The sequence below is a fragment of the Mytilus edulis genome, chromosome 8, assembly GCF_963676685.1.
Source record: "Mytilus edulis chromosome 8, xbMytEdul2.2, whole genome shotgun sequence".
In the NCBI taxonomy this organism is placed as follows: domain Eukaryota; kingdom Metazoa; phylum Mollusca; class Bivalvia; order Mytilida; family Mytilidae; genus Mytilus; species Mytilus edulis.
This window is the reverse complement of record NC_092351.1, coordinates 53093169-53111838: the sequence shown is the minus strand read 5'-3', so window position 1 is coordinate 53111838 and position 18670 is coordinate 53093169. Positions and strand designations below refer to the sequence as shown.

The window sequence follows — 18670 nt, the reverse complement described above, 5'->3', positions numbered from 1 at the left end:
TATTATTTGGTGGAGGAGGGATTGCATATTTTAATGGGAAGGATATGTTTTTGTTTTCGCTATAACACAAGATAAAATCTTGATCATGCTATATATAGCTAGTTTTCTGGTTTGAATTTTTTTTTCATTTCTCATTTAGGGGCATTTTCAGTCGACTATGCGGTATGGGTTATACTCATTGGCGAAGGGCGTAAGATGGCCTATAATTTTTAACTTCTCTGTCATTTGGTGTCTTGTAGAGAGTTGTCGCATTGGCAATCATACAACAGCTTCATATTTTTATATTGAAGATACTATTTTCTTCTTTAAATTATAGATCGTACACTAGAACGATATGTTTAATTAATACAATGTACATATAAATTTATTTCCAAAAAGCAATGCACAGTGTACTTCTGACAGATATTTTGTTCCCTTTGAAAAATACTGGGTCATGATATATCTAAATTGCAGACCCGAGTAATCCGAAGCTATTTATTTAGAGTTAAATAATCATAAAATTTAATGCACAATTAGATATATATATGTTTTTTAATACTTATATACATATAAAGTTGTGGATATGATAAATCTGATCATCGAAATAAGATCAAAATAAGTTCAAAATGCCCCTGGTGTAGAACAAATTTGTGGTAAAAGAGGAGCGAAAGAAAGATTGAAAATGAAGCGACAACGCCATGGCTAAAAAATCAAGAGACAAACAGACAAATAAAAGTACACCAGACACAACATAGAAAACTTAAGACGTAGCAACACGAACCCCCACCATAAACTGGGGGTAATCTCAGGTGCTCCTGAAGGGTAAGCAGATCCTGGTAAACTGATCATACTTCTTAATATCCTTATTTAAACCAGTTTTATATATTGTATATTGCCATGATAATAACATGACTGCAATCACTGATCATCACCTTCATCAACAAAAATCGTATAATGTTGTGACCACTGCATATAATGCTGTGACCACTGCTTATAATGTTGTGACCACTGCATATAATGCTGTGACGACTGCATATAATGTATTGACCACTGCATATAATGGTGTGACCACTGCATGTAATGTTGTGACCATTGCATATAATGCTGGGACCACTGCATATAACGATGATCATCAACATAAGGCAGTCATATAATAATTTACTACCTTTCACTAGTTCACTGATGAATTTATGAAAATAACGGGTGGAGTACGTAAAATAAAAAGACCAAGCTTAATACTTTTATATCTTGATATACACTGTACCTGTCTCAAGTCTGGTTCGTCTTCATTATCTTTCCATTTAAAAAAATAAAATAAATGTGTTTCTTTTTTATCATTTTACTTTAACATAGACAAGCGTTGAATAAATGGCGAATTTGTCGAGTTACTAGTCAAGTGTTTAATAAGCCATATATACATTTGAAGCAGTCGTATAAGGAACTGGCCTGCATCAATACTAATGTTGCCAGCATGCAATGATATTCATAAGATATGGCCTTCGTTTGATGGAATATTGCTAGAAGCTATTCCCTGTGCAAAAGAACTTTACTGTATCAACATATTTTGTTGTACATGTACTTAATTTGCTTAGTTGAAAAACAAACAGAAAACGCATCTGGCTTTTGTCTCAAGGATTTTAAGTACAATAAACCAGGATATTTGGTGCAAAGAATGCTATCTTTATCGAGTTGACATGTTCGTGCGACAGTCGTAATAAACAATCATAAAGTTCACTATACGCGGTATGGGTTTTGGTCTTTGATGAAGGCCGTATGGCGACATATAATAATAGTTGTTTGGCCTTCGGTGGAGAGTTGTCTCATTGGCAATCATACCACACACTCTTATCATTTTAAAGACGAAACAAACAAATAAGCAGAACGTTCAAGAACTTAGGTAAGAACTTACGTACCTGTCTTTGAAACTTTTATATGTGCATTTATATTCCACAATAAACCTATTTCTCGTATCAAACATAAACTAAAAGAACTAGCCAAGAAATTTGTTTTTGTCCCGGCCGATAAAGCTGCTAATAATATTATTATTGTTTGACGTAAATTTTACATTGAGGTTCTGAAAAAAGAAATTACCAATTCACCAACATTCCAACTGACTCCATTTTCAGAAAACGACATCTGTAACAAACATAAACTTTTAGCTACCGCTTTACAAGCAGAGCCAAATACAATGAAAGTCCCAACTATGTACTGGCTTCCGAAGCTACACAAAACACCTTACAAATATAGATTTATTTCGTCTTCAAGCCATTGTTCCACTACTAAATTGTCTATTCTTCTTACCAGCACACTTGGTACAATTAAAAACCTGATAATAAATTGTTCAAATAAGGCCTTCGAAAATAGTGGAATTAATTACTTCTGGAGTGTCAAGAACTCGTTGGAAGTACTTGATAAATTGCATGCTTATATTGGTGATTTTAAATCTGTTCAAAGTTTTGATTTGTTTACCCTGTATACCACATTGCCTCACATTCTGATTAAGAAAAAATGCACACACCTAATTAAATGGGCATTTAAAAAGTCAGAATGTGAATATATATGTTCAAACTCTTTTAGGTCATTTTTTAGTAGCAATAAACAAAAAAACTATGTCAATTGGACATGCTTTGATACTATATATGCCCTTGAATTTTTACTAGATAACATTTTTGTTCGCTTTGGGGATTCCGTATATCGTCAGATTATCGGAATTCCAATGGGGACTAACTGTGCACCACTTATTGCGGACCTGTTTTTGTATTGCTATGAGTTACAATTTATGACAAAAATAAGCAAAGACCCTCCGAAACAACATCTGATAAACAAATTTAATAATACTTTTAGATATTTGGATGGTACTTTGGCTCTCAATAATGACGACTTCAGTATGTATATTAAAGAAATTTATCCTGTTGAACTTACTTCAAATAAAGCTAATACTAACAATGACCACTGCCCTTTCCTCGCTCTTGATATCTATATCACTAACGGAAAGCTGAATACTAAAATTTATGATAAAAGAGATGATTTTTCATTTCCTATCGTTAATTATCCATTTTTAGATGGTGACGTTCCCTTGTCACCATCTTACGGTGTTTATATATCTCAACTTGTACGATTCGCTCGTGTATGTAACAATGTTTTAGATTTTAACGAGAGAAATTTATGTATTACTGAAAAATTATTACACCAGGGTTTTCGATATCACAAACTAGTCAAAACATTTACTAAATTTTATCATCGGTATAAGGACATCATTCGTAAATATAGCTCAACATGCAGACTTCTTATACGTTCAGGTATTTCACATCCAATTTTTTATGGAAATATTCTTTATAAAGCACAAAGGTGTAAGTATTCACCTCAAAAACTAACAAAACCTTTGAATAGACTTATTAAGAAGGGATATAGTTACGATACTGTTGTCAGGTCATTAAAGATTGCATATTTTGGCGTTAATATTGATTCACTTATATAGGGTCTTTGCATCGGAACTAAATACATTTATTCAAAAACCAGTTGTTGGCATGACACGGGTTATGTTCTTCTCATATATGTTATGATGGTATGATACTAAACCCCTAACGGGAAGGATTGTGCCTGATGTTCATATGATGAAATCATAATCTTTCAGTCAGTTTAATTGAAGTCTGGAGCTGGCATGTCAGTTAACTGCTAGTAGTATGTTGTTATTTATGTATTATTGTCATTTTGTTTATTTTCTTTGGTTACATCTTCTGACATCAGACTCGGACTTCTCTTGAACTGAATTGTTAATGTGCGTATTGTTATGCGTTTACTTTTCTACATTGGCTAGAGGTATAGGGGAGGGTTGAGATCTCACAAACATGTTTAACCCCGCCGCATTTTTGCGCCTGTCCCAAGTCAGGAGCCTCTGGCCTTTGTTAGTCTTGTATTATTTTAATTTTAGTTTCTTGTGTACAATTTGGAAATTAGTATGGCGTTCATTATCACTGAACTAGTATATATTTATTTAGGGGCCAGTTGAAGGACGCCTCCGGGTGCGGGAATTTCTCGCTACATTGAAGACCTGTTGGTGACCTTCTGCTGTTGTTTTTTTTTCTATGATCGGGTTGTTGTCTCTTTGGCGCATTCCCCATTTCCATTCTCAATTTTATTTAGAAATATATTCCGTCTCTTACACTGTTTTCTACATAATAAAATGACTGTACCAAGTCTGGAATATGACAGTTGGTATCCATTCGTTTGATAAGTTTGAATTTTTGATTTTGCCATTTGATAAGTGACTTTCCATTTTGAATTTCATCAGAGTTCGGTGTTTATTTATTTTACCTTATACACAAGATCAACATGGGAATTTTAAGGGAAAACCATTGAATATTCAGGAGGGATTTGAGGGGCAGGAATATTTTCCGTGGAGCTTATCCATTTCGCCTGTTGTTGAACACTCTAATTTTTCAGAATATTGTGTTTGAATATACATTCTTGTCTTGTGCAAAACTATTTATATTTTCAGTTCTTACCAGACCAAGTTGTTTACAATTCTGACTTTTTTTTGTTATTTTCTTCTGCTTACTTTTTTCGCTCATTTTCTAACAAAATTTCTTTATGTGTAAAGGCGAGAGAAAGTGAGAAAGTGAACAAGATAAAAAGTGAGAGCAATAGAGGAGAGGGATAGCAAGAGGAGAAAAGAGTGAGTGAAAGAATGACATTTAGCACACCTCGGCAAATTTGCCGAGTTTTGCCAATTGAAATGCTTCCAACGATGTTAGAGCCCAAGACTAGTTAGTGGATTTCGACAGGTATAGATCACCTTGAGAGGGTTTTCATTAACTGCTAGCATTCTTTTTTTACAGACGACGGACGACGGACGCCAAGTGATGAGAAAAGCTCACTTGGCCCTATGGGCCAGGTGAGCTAAAAAAAGAGAAAAAGAGAACACAAATCAAATCTCAACGTCTAACCTCGCCGGTAGGTGTCTTTCTTAATTTGGAAATTTGGCGTTGAGGATGAAGATGATCGGGGATATATAGTATTATATCAATTCAGAACTATTTTAGCCCTAGTTGTTTTTCAACGAAACGGACGCCTGGCGTACCAAATGTTTATTTTACACTTTGGTCGATTGAAGACTTATAAGACTTAATCTGATTTACAGTAGTTGTCCATTGTTTATGTAATTTATACGTGTTTCTCGTTTCTTGTTTTTATGCCCCACATACGAAAGTAAAGGGGCATTATGTTTTCTGATCTGTCCGTCATTCCGTTCGTCCGCCCGTGCGTCCGTTTGTCTATTCATTCCGCTTCAGGTTAAAGTTTTTGGTCAAGGTAGATGTTGATGAAGCTGAAGTCCAATCAACATGAAACTTAGTACACATGTTCCCTATGGTATAATCTTTCTAATTTTAATGCCAAATTAGACTTTTTTTTACCCCAACTACACGGTCCATTGAACATGGAAAATTATAGTGCGAGTGGGTCATTTGTGTACTTTGGACACATTCTGGTTTTATATAATTTGACCGTTAGTTTTCTCGTTTGGATTGTTTTATACTAGTAACTTTGGGGCCCTTTATAGCTTGTTGTTCCGTGTGAGCCAAGGCTCCGTGTTGAAGGCAGTTCATTGACCTATAATGGTTTACTTTTATAAATTGTTATTTGGATGGAGAGTTGTCTCATTGGCACTCACACCACATTCTTCCTATTACTATTATAAGGCGGTAGAGGTCCCTATTTCTGTGCACTTTGTTTTATTACCCATCGACCTAAACTCACATTTCTTTCATATTACTGTAATGATTCTTGATTTTTTAAACTTTGAACAATGCAAACAATGAAACAAATACAGCTGTAATGGAGCTGCCAGGAGCAATATACCTCCCCCAAAACAAACAATAAATAAATAAATAAAACAACAATAAAACACCAACATATTTTTTTTAATTTTAACTTAATACATGCAGTTGTAATTAAATTGAACTAGCTTTCAGTATCAGCAAGTACTCTCAGTAACAGCAAGTACTCTCAGTAAAACTGCAAGTACTCTCAGTAACTGCTTATACTCTCAGAAACTGCTTATACACTCAATAACTGCAAGTACTCTCTAAAACGGTACATTCTGTCTTTAGTATTTTGTTAACTGTTTGTTTTTCTTTGTATCGATATGATAAGTCAAGCATTTTGCAACTTTTTTTTAGCTTGTTTTTTAGTTGCACCACTGACTTTAGTCAGGGTGAGAGTTGGACGGTCAAAACATGTTAAACGCCGTCACATTCTATAAATGTCTGACCCAAGCCAGAAGCTTGTAGTTGAGTGGTTGTCGATTGTTTGCTGTATCTTTTTTTCTCTCTCGCCCAGATCGTTGCAATTTGAATGGTTTTACTATTAGTTACCTTGCTGTAATCAAGGGTGTACAGATTTTTTCACCGGTGTGGAAAATTCGTACATTTGTAAACCCTGAGTCGAAACAGAGGGTTAAATGCATTTTCAACACCGCTGCAAAATTATGTACAACACGATCACACCACGATAACGATTTTTCTTATACGAAGCGTTCCTTTACTAATTTTAGCTCACTTGGCCCGAAGGGTCAAGTGAGCTTTTCTCATCACTTTGCGTCCGTCGTCGTCGTCCGTCGTCGTCGCCCGTCGTCATTAGCTTTTACAAAAATCTTCTCCTCTGAAACTACTGGGCCAAATTAAACCAAACTTGGCCACAATCATTATTGGGGTATCTAGTTAAAAAAAATGTGTGGCGTGACCCGGCCAACCAACCAAGATGGCCGCCATGGCTAAAAATAGAACATAAGGGTAAAATGTAGAATTTGGCTTATAAATCTGAAACCAAAGCAGTTAAAGCAAATCTGACAGGGGGTAAAATTGTTTATTAGGTAAAGATCTATCTGCCATGAGATTTTCAGACGAATCGGACAACCGGTTGTTGGGTTGCTGCCCCTGAATTGGCAATTTTAAGGAAATTATACCGTTTTTTGGCTATTATCTTGAATATTATTATAGATAAACTATAAACAACAATAATGTTCAGCAAAGTAAGATCTACAAATAAGTTAATATGACTAAAATGATCAGTTGACCCCTTAAGGAGTTCTTGCCCTTTATAGTCAATTTTTAATAATTTTGTAAATTATGTAAATTTTTGTAAATTTTAACAAAATATTTTCCTCTTTAACTAATGGGCCAAGTTCATTCTAAATTGAGATAATTGTAAGAAGCAAGAATGTTCAGTTAAGTAAGATCTACAAACAGATCACCATCACCAAAACTTAATTTTGTCATGAATCCATCTGTGTCTTTGGTTAATATGAACATAGACCAAGGTGAGCGATACAGGCTCTTAAGGTGGCACGGTAGTATTTCCTGGCCCATAAGGCATAATGATAGCCTTTTTAGAATTTTCACCACTTTCTAACACTGCAAAAAAATCTACATTCTCAGTTAACTGAAGTACTTTCATTTTACTATTCAGAAATGAATTTGAATATGTATCATGACCGTTTTTTTTTTGCTATTTTTAAAAACCTAAGGCCACTAGTACTTTTAGGTATTTTATGGTGCAGTGAATACAAAATTCTCAAAAATTCTAAAAAATTCATTTTCATCTGTATGTAAAATTATTTCATATTTTTCTACACCTGATTCATCCCTCAGTTTGGGAAAGTATGTTCAGTTGATACTGTATTTTTTGTCCAATCACACTGTTTAGATACATTTACCTAAGTAGGGTACACAAAAGAGCAACCTAAATTCTGGAATGCAAATACTACCGTGCCACCTTAAGAGCCTCTAGTTAAACTAGGAAGTAGATTTGAAAGATTAACTTGAAGAATTTCCAGTGCAATATTTTCTCCTTTCACACCGGTTAATTAACAAAGAAGTTTGCCGGATTTTTGCTGCGTAAGAAATAGTTTGTTATTTCCAGTGGCGGTTCCAGAACTTTTCATAAAGGGACCCACTGACAGATCTAAGGAGAGCGGGCGCTCCAGTCATGCTTCAGCGATTCCATATATAATCAACCATTTTGTTCCTATGAAAAGGGGGGACAGGGCCCCCTGGATCCGCCTATGATTTCGTGGCCTTTTATAGCTTTCTATGTTTTAATGAAGGCTGTAGGGTCCTGTAGATGATAATTTTGATGCCATTTATCCTCTCATTGTCTCGTATTGTTTCATCTAGGGGATTGACAAATAGTTTTGAAAATAGAGAGACAGAAGAAAAGTTTTAACCCTAAAAAAAATCGAGAAGAAAAGAATTTATCGTTTACATGCTGATAAAACTGGGAAAACCAAAATATGCTGATCCAACTAGTTTTTTTGTGGTAAAAATGATCAAAGAAATATATAAAATGTACTATTAAATGGGGACTACAAAACTTCAAATACCCAATTATCATGTTTAATCCCCATCGCTTAAATCATTTTTTACATAATCAGGAATACAGAATATTAGGAATACCAATCACAACGAACATGACGAAATAATATTTTATTTTTCATAAGCTGCTAAATTTGACTCGCATTCATCAACCTGGAAAAGAAAGCTACATTTATATATATGTTCTTGATATTTTCCTATAGCAAATATCAATACTAGTACATTCATTTGATTGTCTAAAATTATGATATAAATAAGATGGTTTCTTTCATATCTGTTTTAGTATTATTTTGAATCATGAATACTAATCCAAGATTCCTTTTGGTCACCTAGCTTCAAAGTATTTATACATCATGTTTTTGTTTTACAGGTCTAGACGATGGTAAATGAATAATAGCGCTGCGAAGACAAGCATTTTTTAGAGTACTATTTTCAATTTATGAGAAAACTTTTTATCGTCAACCTAAAATTCGTTTCGTAGTAAGACGGAAACTCAAAAGTTGCATTACTATGCAAGCTGAATTTATTTTTAGCTTTACAAAAATAAAATGAGGAATATTTCGCTGACAGAAAACAATATGATTTCTTTGCAGAACAAGAAGCACATCTTTAATATCAGTAATATTTTTCAGTTGTTTGATCAATATAAAGGTTCTGTTCTAATATGTTGATCTAAATACCCTTCTTCTATAGTCCGGTTCTGTGTTTTTTGTTTTTGGTAAAGCAGTTACGGTTTTTTTATTTTATTTTATAAAATCAATTGTACCAATATTTTAAATACTGTACCTTTCAGCCCGTTACAACTGTAATGGCATTTACTTTACCAAATACTGGTGGCCCTATTGGAAGCTCGTGTGTGCCATCTTTGTTAATTTTCATGACACCACTGTAAAAAAACAGATAAATGTTTAAAAAAAAATGAATATTTAATGGAGAAATGGTCTTAGATGTCTTAGATGACACTGTACAAAAACGAACAATATCATATCATACAGACGAAACAAGATAGGACGATACCACATGACGGTACTCAATAAAGTCAACGAGTGTCATATCATACGGACAAATAAAAAAAGTCGTGACCACGAGCAAAAAATTCATCCGATAAATTATGAAACACATAGAAATCAAATGGAGAAATCGGTAGAGCTGTCTTAGATACACAGTTGATGATGACATAGTTTATCAATGTTCAATTAGATTATTAGACTGGCTTTCGTAAAACATTGACTGCGATGTCCCCTTATTGGATTTACAGAAATGGATAGTAGGCAAAACGTACAGAATAAAGTACAAACAATATAAAGAAAAATAGATATAATCAAACAGATAATAGAGGATACATGGATTATAACATAAAAAGAATTGAGAAAATAAATCTAAAAATAAAGAAATGAAGACCCCATCCTATTGTCATATGTACCCTCAAAAGGTGTATCGATCTAAAACTTACTCTTTGTTCCAATCTGAGAAATATATGTATGTACCATCTACATCTATACCATAGAAATGTGCACCAGCATCTTCAAACACAACCTGTCTTTGTGATCCGTCGGTGTTCATTGATTCTATCTTGTTTGTTCCAGCATCACAGAAAATAAGTTTTCCAGCTAAAATATAAAAAATAGAAATCAGAAATTTGTAAAGGAATAAGAAAATAATATTAATTCAAGTAAATTAAATACTATATGTAATGTTGTTTTCAAAAACCTAATCATCGTGGTTAATGATGTCCTTTGATGAAATTTTACAAAACAAACAAATGTGATATTGAGGGTTAAACTGTCATCAACAGTAAAATAAAGCTTTTAAAAACATTTGGATTTAATGAATATATGTGATTCTGTTGAGTAATATATCAAGTAAATTATTAAGACTTCTTAATATTCTAACAATATTCTTAATATTCTTTATATAACATATAATAATAGTAAGTTTGATTTTGACACTGTCCATCTTATTCACAATTATCTAAACTCGGCTTTGTTGTATATGTTGTAGAAACTCTAATATTGTAAACCGTGGTAACCCAAATGATAACCTTTGGTTGTCATTAGAGTTTTGGTGTACCATCTGTCTGGTTGGGATATTACAAGCATCTTTTTATTCATATAAAAACCCTTCTGAAAGCATTCTATTGAGAAATACATATTAAATTTACTAGTATCGAAAGTTTAAAAAAAAACACCGTGAAAATAACATCCTACAAACTTACTTGAAGTATCCAGCACAATTCCGTTTGGATATTTCAATGTTTCGTTAGCAAGAAGCATTCTGCCAGTACCGTCATAGTTCACCTTTTCAATCTTAGGACTAGAGCCCCAATCAGTCCAATAAATCACCCTGAAAATTAAAGTTTTGTCATAAATTTGTTGCTTACGAGGTCATTTTGTTTAGTTGACAAATGCTTAAGCAACAAACGTATTTTTTTTTACCTTATTGTGCAAAAACACGGTATATGATTTGTTAGCATTTCGAGATATTCCATTATGGAGAATAAAACATTAAATTGCATAAAATTAAAGTAATGATTCTTGATTTTTCAGTGCAAATATGTGAAGATAATTCATATACGTTTGAAACTTTGTGTTAAACAAAGTAATAAATGCATAAAGATGTTTGCAAGTTTTAAACGCTGAACAAAAGTTTAAGTCTATTTCTCAAGAAAATTCTAATGAAGCTACAAAATTGAACATGTGAACATAAATCAAACTTCGAACATTTGGTTCTCTTACTGGTTTTGTGTATCAAGTGTTATACCACGTGGGTTGTGAATATCTGTCGTTGTTACATTTGTCAGAGTGAGGCTACCAAGGTCAAGGTAAGCTACCAGTTCGTTACCATAGTCAGTATAATACAAACGTTGGCGAGAAGAGTCAACAGCTATACCGTCTGGAGTGGCAGCTAGAAGAAAACGATATAAATACAGTGAAACCTGTTTTAAGAGAGAGCAAACATGTGGTCTCGTAAGAAAAGTGATATCTTAATACAAGTTCAATCTATATGAAATTACAGAAGGATCCAAAATTAATGATCTTATAAATAAAGACAACAGTAGTATACCGCTGTTCAAAACTCATAAATCTATGGACAAAAAACTAAATCGGGGTAACAAACTAAAACTGAGGGAAACGCATTAAATATAAGAGGAGAACAACGACACAACATCAAAATGAAACACACACAGAAACGGACTAAGAATGAGACAAAATCCTAGAGAATAACAAATATAACATCAAAACCAAATACATGAATTTGGGATAGATACGTACCGTGACACGTCTTATAGTAATGTGAATTCACACTTAAAAATAAGAGAAAACAAACGACACAACGGAAACACAACGTTAAAATGTAACTCACACAGAAACGAACTATAATATAACACATCTTTTTGCTTAATAAGGTGGTCTGTAAAACAGGTTTGATTATAATTGGAAATACATAAAGTCATGTAATTAGTTTTCCGATATAGATCTTAAGAAAATAAGATGAATGAAATATGCTGCGTGACATCATTAGCTAACACAATGAAAGATTAAAGTAACAACATAGACCAAAAGGGGAAATTTATACAACGATTTACTAAACGTAATAGGCAGGTTTGAAATAACATTGCAATATGTAATTATTGTTTTAAAGTTTTTCTCCTGAGTAGTTTTTTTTAAAGTGTTTTGATAATCATTTGTTTTACGATGAAATAATCATTTTTGTTTTCTTTCAATGACGTTCAACTTAGAAATATTTACCAAGTATATTATATAAAGCGTGAAATTGTACATGAATACGCTTTTGAGGTCTGTGAAGCTTAATCTTTAGTTACTCATCTCCTGGGTTTTTATTTGTTATGAAGTTGTCAGTTTGTCTTCGATTTATGAGTATGATTATCCCTTTCGTAGCTTCTGACTCTTTTGTCTAACACCAATGAAGTGTAATTTTTTGTCTTCATACTCCCATCCTCATTGTTATCTAATTTTATTCTCTAATATATCGCGTTAATTCACTGTATCAAAACCGTATTTGTTGACAAACAAGTATGAAATTGTATTGCTGTGTGCACTTAACTGCAAATAGTATTAACCAATTGATCTTGCGATTACACATAAAACTAACCACAAAACCATGTAAAATATATAGTTAAGAGACATTTCGCAATTATAAATAAAGAAACGCGCGCCTGACGTATTAAATTATAAGCCTGGTACCTTTGATAACTATTCTTGGTAATTTAGTAGGGAATTACGTTTAATAACCAGTTACAGCAAATACTTTATAATATCACTCACCATAACCCAACTGTTTAAGAACCTTCATTCCAGTACCGTCCAAGTTTGTGCTTCTGAGCTGCGACAGTTTGACGTCAGAATAAAACACTTTGCGTGTCTTTGGGTCGAAGTCAATTGCCACAGGATTGAAAACGTTTTGATTTGGAATGGCGGAATAACTTCCGGTTTCCATATCCATTCGGTATATCTCTTGCATATATCCGTCAGCCGATAAAATGAAATTATTCAATGTGTTTGGATCTATGAATATAAGATTAAAATTTCAAAAAGCAAATTCAATATATAAAAAAGTAAAGATAAGTAATGGAAACACCAAATTAAATGTTTACAAAATGCAATAGGTATACATTTGTAACCTACGAACAAGTCATTGTCTCTTTTTTTTCTTTTTTTCTTTTCTAGTCGTCAGATTTCTGTCACATTGACGTATACATAAAAAAATATATTGATCTAGAAAGAATAAAGATAGAGGTATTTGCAGACTTTTTTCTTGTATGTTATCAAGTAAAAAGAGTACATAATTATGATAAGACTTTTAATTCCATAAATTTACTTATAGGAAGTTGAAACACATGAAAATATGGCTCATCTCATATTATAACGTTTATTTACAGTCGAACTTGTAAAACAAAAAACAATAACCTTGATTTCCGAGTGAAATAAAAACTGATAATTTCAATGTGAAATTAATGAGATTATTTTATTTCTCTGACGTCATACAACAATAGGTGTTGTCCAAATTTTGAGATGACGTTGCACCAAAACGATTTGGGGATGCGTAGTAAAAGATAACGTTCCTTGTATTCTAGACTTTACTTGTGTTTCCATTAAAAAGCACATGGTCAATATAATAAAAAGAATTTCTTATCGAAAAAATATTCAACGCTGACCAAACAACACTGATAATTAACTCATGCGCATTCGTGAACTAATCATGTGATGTTCGGTCACTCGTTAAATATTTTGGTATATTTTAATTCTATTTGTACTATTGCTTGTCTTTTTACAGTTTGTCATTTTTGCTATAGCATTATCAGTTTGTTTTCGACTTATGAGTCTGAATAAAATTTTGGTATCTTTCACCCCTCTTTGATTGACAATTTTTGCTACGAATGTCCCTTTTTTATGTATGTCCAAATGTATGTCTCTTGTTTTTTTTTTGTCTCAATTTTTGTCCCATGGGTACCAGTCATCTCTTTTAAATCACGTAATACTCATTAAGCTTTATAATACCATATTGACACTTGACACCAGCGTCTTCGTCGTGATCACAGTCATGAAGTGCCCATCCTTGTGGAAGCGTACACTGTGCGATATGTGTTTCACCTCCTTGGCAATTAACTTCATCCAAATAGATAGGCACATCGGTGTCAGATCCATAAGTTGCATTACCATAGGCAATGGCATTTTGACTACACAAAAAAGGAATATTGTAGTTACTCATACTTAAATATTTGTGTTATTATAAAATAAAATTTCAATCTTTGGACAATTTTATGATTTACATCGTGTTACAATCGCTCCAAACAGAGATGATACACGGTAGTTCAGACCAAAGAATACAGTACAAAAACTATAATTGTATCCACATCTATCATAAATCGACGCCCCTTTTTTCTATTAAGAATAAGAGTTTCAACTTTTGCAATGTATCAACAAACATGACAAACTAGCTTACCATTAACATACACAATGAAGAATTTATATCACCAATGATTTTACTTGTTCACTCCTTTTAGAAACATCTAACAGCTCCCCTTCCCTCGCCAACTAATAAGCAATATGCATGATAACATCTTTAATGCATACATGCAAACATTTACCCAAAACCTCATTGGCGAGCTTTCCCACGTTTTGTAAAACTTATTGAATAAAAGTGCTATATAGCATAAAATTGAGAAAGGCAATTGGGAATATATTTAAGAGACAACAACTCAACGAAAGAGCAAACAACAGCCAAAGGCAACCAATGAATCTTTAACGCAGAGAGAAATCCCACGGCCGGAGGTGTTCTTTAGGTGGGCCCTTAATGAAATTGTGTATTAGTTTAGTAAAAATTGACGTCACAATAAACTCCAAAACATATAAATGACCTACATTTAAAAAACCATGTAAGACTAACAAAGGCCAGAGTCTACCGACTTGGGACAGGCGCAATAAAATCATACCTGCTAAATCCCATCATAGAACATATAACTCCTGCGTCAGTATTTGTCCAGCCGTCATCACAAATAGTTCCCCAAACACCATTGACGTATACTTCAACAAGACCCTCGTTGTGTTGTCCAGTTCCAATGAATCGAACAAACATATGGCTTTCATCAATAACTAGTGGTGCATGTGTTGCAACGCCTAAAAGAAAAAGAACAAAAGTGAATGGTTTGAAATCTTGAATATTACTGGTAAACAGAATTTAAACGGAAAAAGGCAATTTTGATCTGAACAGTTCTTGACGACAAATCTAAAAGTCTTGTTCAGTGAATTGTTTGACGTAATCACTGTTGTTAATCTAGAACCACTAAGAACTTACAACAAATTAAAAAGAAAAAATAATAAAATTACCGAACTTCGAGGAAAATCAAAACGAAAATTTCCTAATGAATTGATAAAATCAAAAGCTCAAACACATCAAACAAATGGTTATAAACTGTCATATTTCTAACTAGTGACAGATATTTTCTGATGTAGAAAATGTTGGAATAACCCTGGTTTTAAAGCTAACTAAACCTCTCACTTGTAGGGTTCGTGTTGTTTATTCCTTGTTTTCTAAACTAACTAAACCTCTCACTTGTATAAATGTCAAATATAAATAATATAGGTTAATTGTGGCAATGTTCAGTCTTTCTGGTAGTTCTTTTTGCGTGTAAAAAAACAAGAACGTACTCATTTCCTCAAGAAAAAAATAGCCAGTGCTAAATCGACTGCAAACCTATGTCTAAACATACTGAACCGTATCTGATAGGAATATCCGAAAAATGACTTTGTGTCTACACAATGTCTGTAATATGAGAAATGTATGATCTAGTTTGATTGCCATTATGACAACTATCCACCAGAAACCAAATGACGTAGAATTAAACAACTATAGGCCTACTTTCAGTCTTTAACAATGAAAAAAAACCAGACCACATTACACACTATAAAAGGCCCCGAAATGATAAATGTCACAACAATTCAAAGCAAAATTATAACGGCCTGATCATTTACAATTAACAATTAAACAATTAACGAAAAACAAATATGATATCATGTAAGCCTTCTTAATCTATTATGTTTTCTCGAGAACTTACGTTTCAAAGATAAAAAAAAATGCCTGTACGCCAATTTTGAATCTTAAAGAATAACCATATAGCGTTTTTTTCTTTGTATGATATTGATGTAATTTTAATAAGCTGTGAATGAATGAACCTTTACTGACCTGGAAGTCCATAGCCATATTTATGAATTCTAATGTCAGCTAATTCTCTGAATCCTCTTGGACCAACAGGAGTTGCTCCTGTACCATCTTTGTTTATTCTCATCACAGTACTACAAAGATCAATCGACTTATGATTTGAATAATTGTACAATTTCAACACAAAAAATAGCACCACAATACATGTCGGTCTTATTCATGTGATATTCATTTCTGTTCATTTTCTGTATCCTTAATTTGTGTCATTTTGTTTCTATTGTTTCTATTTTCACATCCCATTTTTCTTTATTCTTTATTCATGTTATTTTTCATTTGCCACCTCTTCCTCAATTCCTTTTCCGCACTTATCTCTAATACTTTTAGATATAAATATGTTCTTATTGAAACGTTTTGAGACACTAAAAGTAAATAAAAAGTATTTTTTTCAAGATTTTTTTCCCTATTACGGCAATGTACTAAGATGAATTACCATCTAAAGAATCAAGACTTTGGAAAATATTCTCAACTCGTGACAAACCAACAATGACAACTAACACTTGCACAACTAGCATTCGCGAGCAGATGTGTTATTTTGTTACTTGTTGAATAGTTTTCGAATACATCACTCACTGTTTTGTCCAATCGGTATAGTATATATATTGTTGATAAAGGGAGAGAGCGAAGAAATGAGATCCGGTTTCTGTGTAAATAGTTTGTCTGTTCTCTCCACCGAGTCCCATCACTTCAATCTTGTCTGTTCCAGCGTCGACAAAATACAGTTTGTTCGCTACGTAAATAATAATAGTAATTAATACTACTATGCCCTTTTATATATATTATTGTAAGTATGAATAGTAAACAAAAAATGGAGACGTTTTCTACTTCCGCGACAAGATGTTATTTGTTTTTACTCGAGCGACCCTGATTAACTTGTGTCTCATCCCTTTTGCACATTTAAGCAAATAAAACATGTTTAAACTAAACTGATTAGTCTTTTAATTTTTAGACGAAACGCGCGTCTTGAGGTAAATAAAAAAAACCTAGTATATATAGTGACTTTGTTAAGAACCTCATTTAAAAATGTGTCAGCTATAGAATAATGCTTTTTAAAGTGTGTAAAAAATTCAAAAGGTTATGTCTTTGTCTAAAATTGGAATCACTTCATTCTCAACCTGGGAATAGGAAACATTTCTCATTTTTCTCATATTGAAAGACATATTTACGTCATTTGAATCCATTAATGGATATAGATTTAATTGTACAAAAAAAATATATTTAGCAACAATAACCTCCGTTGTTAAAAGCAAATAATAAAAATTTTGAACATTTTCTTAATAGTACCATCAAAGTCAATGGCCATTCCATTGGGCCATTTCAAATTAGTGTTAGCAATGGTTGTTCTGCCAGTTCCATCGTAATTAGCCTTTTCTATCTTTGGTGTTGATCCCCAATCTGACCAAAACACCTGCCTGAAAGGAATGCACAGGTCAAAGAATATAATCATAATTTGTTTGAAACCTTATATGAATTGACAGCAAATGTAATTCAATCGTACAATAACAATGCCACAAATAACCACGGATATGGTCCTGTTGTCGTAACCGCGATATTGTCCTCGTGACTCAAAACAAGTTATGTACTTCCATTCAAATCAAGACATGCACGTGCATGAGCAAAACTACAGGTGCAACTGAAAATAGTCCTAACTTAAAATGAAGTGACCACAAAGTAATCAAATCGAAGAATAACTTAGCTGAACGAAATTGATCTTACATCTTTCATCAAAATAAAAAAAATGATAAAGTAATTGGCCGTATATGTTAAATTCATCAAGTCTAACTTGGCTTGTCTGGAAGAAATTATCGTACAAATTAACGTATTGAAGTGTTAAAACTAAAGTCCTCTCATCGAAAGTTTTACGAGTGCCTTATTTCCCAAGTTGGATGATCGTAATGGAATATCTATGCCATAGATAACCATGCATATGTTGCTTAAATCACAAAAATACTGAACTCCGAATTCAAACGGAAAGTCCCTTGGCAAAATCAAAAGCTCAAACACATCAAACGAATGGATAACAACTGTCATAATCCTGACTTTGTACAGGCATGTAGAAGATGGTGGATTAAACCTGGTTTTATAGCTAGATAAACCACTTTAATCAAGTAATATTGGAATGATCACTGCATTAAAAAGGCATAATACGACTAAAATCCCATACAACTTTTCATATATTTCCAACTATAAATTGAGAGGGATCACTGGTAAAGTATATGTCCTCCAGTTATAAGTGAATAATGGACTTACTGTTTTCTGGGATCAAGAACAACATCTCTTGGTTCATCCAAACCACTACCAATGACGACCTTGAAGTTTGTTCCATCCAATCGCAGAGATGCAATCTGGTTGTTTCCGGTATCAGCGTAAAACAATATCCGGTTAAGAGGGTCAACTTCAATTTTTTCAAGATCAGCATCTTAAAAAGTATTTAAAAATAAATTAATTCTGTTTAATTTGCACACAAAGGAGTTGTGCACAATTTATTTTAAGGTTCATGCATATTAATTTAATGTCAATTCATTTCAGATGAAAATTGAGAATTTAAGAAAAAATAAAAAATAAAGTTATATACTTTTATA

The 18670-nt window shown here is 33.0% G+C and overlaps 1 protein-coding gene across 1 annotated transcript in view; it reads right to left on the bottom strand.

Moving 5' to 3' along the window:
* Positions 1–18670, bottom strand: part of LOC139484190 (low-density lipoprotein receptor-related protein 6-like) — a 58450-nt gene that overhangs the window by 21600 nt on the left and 18180 nt on the right. The window contains exons 9-19 of the mRNA XM_071267923.1: positions 18339–18507; positions 17373–17500; positions 16662–16818; positions 16056–16165; positions 14806–14989; positions 13871–14049; positions 12638–12877; positions 11087–11255; positions 10567–10694; positions 9805–9961; positions 9143–9237 (exon numbers count right to left, since the gene is read on the bottom strand). Of these exons, the coding sequence (XP_071124024.1) occupies positions 9143–9237; positions 9805–9961; positions 10567–10694; positions 11087–11255; positions 12638–12877; positions 13871–14049; positions 14806–14989; positions 16056–16165; positions 16662–16818; positions 17373–17500; positions 18339–18507 (1716 nt within the window). The remainder of the gene's footprint in view (positions 1–9142; positions 9238–9804; positions 9962–10566; positions 10695–11086; positions 11256–12637; positions 12878–13870; positions 14050–14805; positions 14990–16055; positions 16166–16661; positions 16819–17372; positions 17501–18338; positions 18508–18670) is intronic.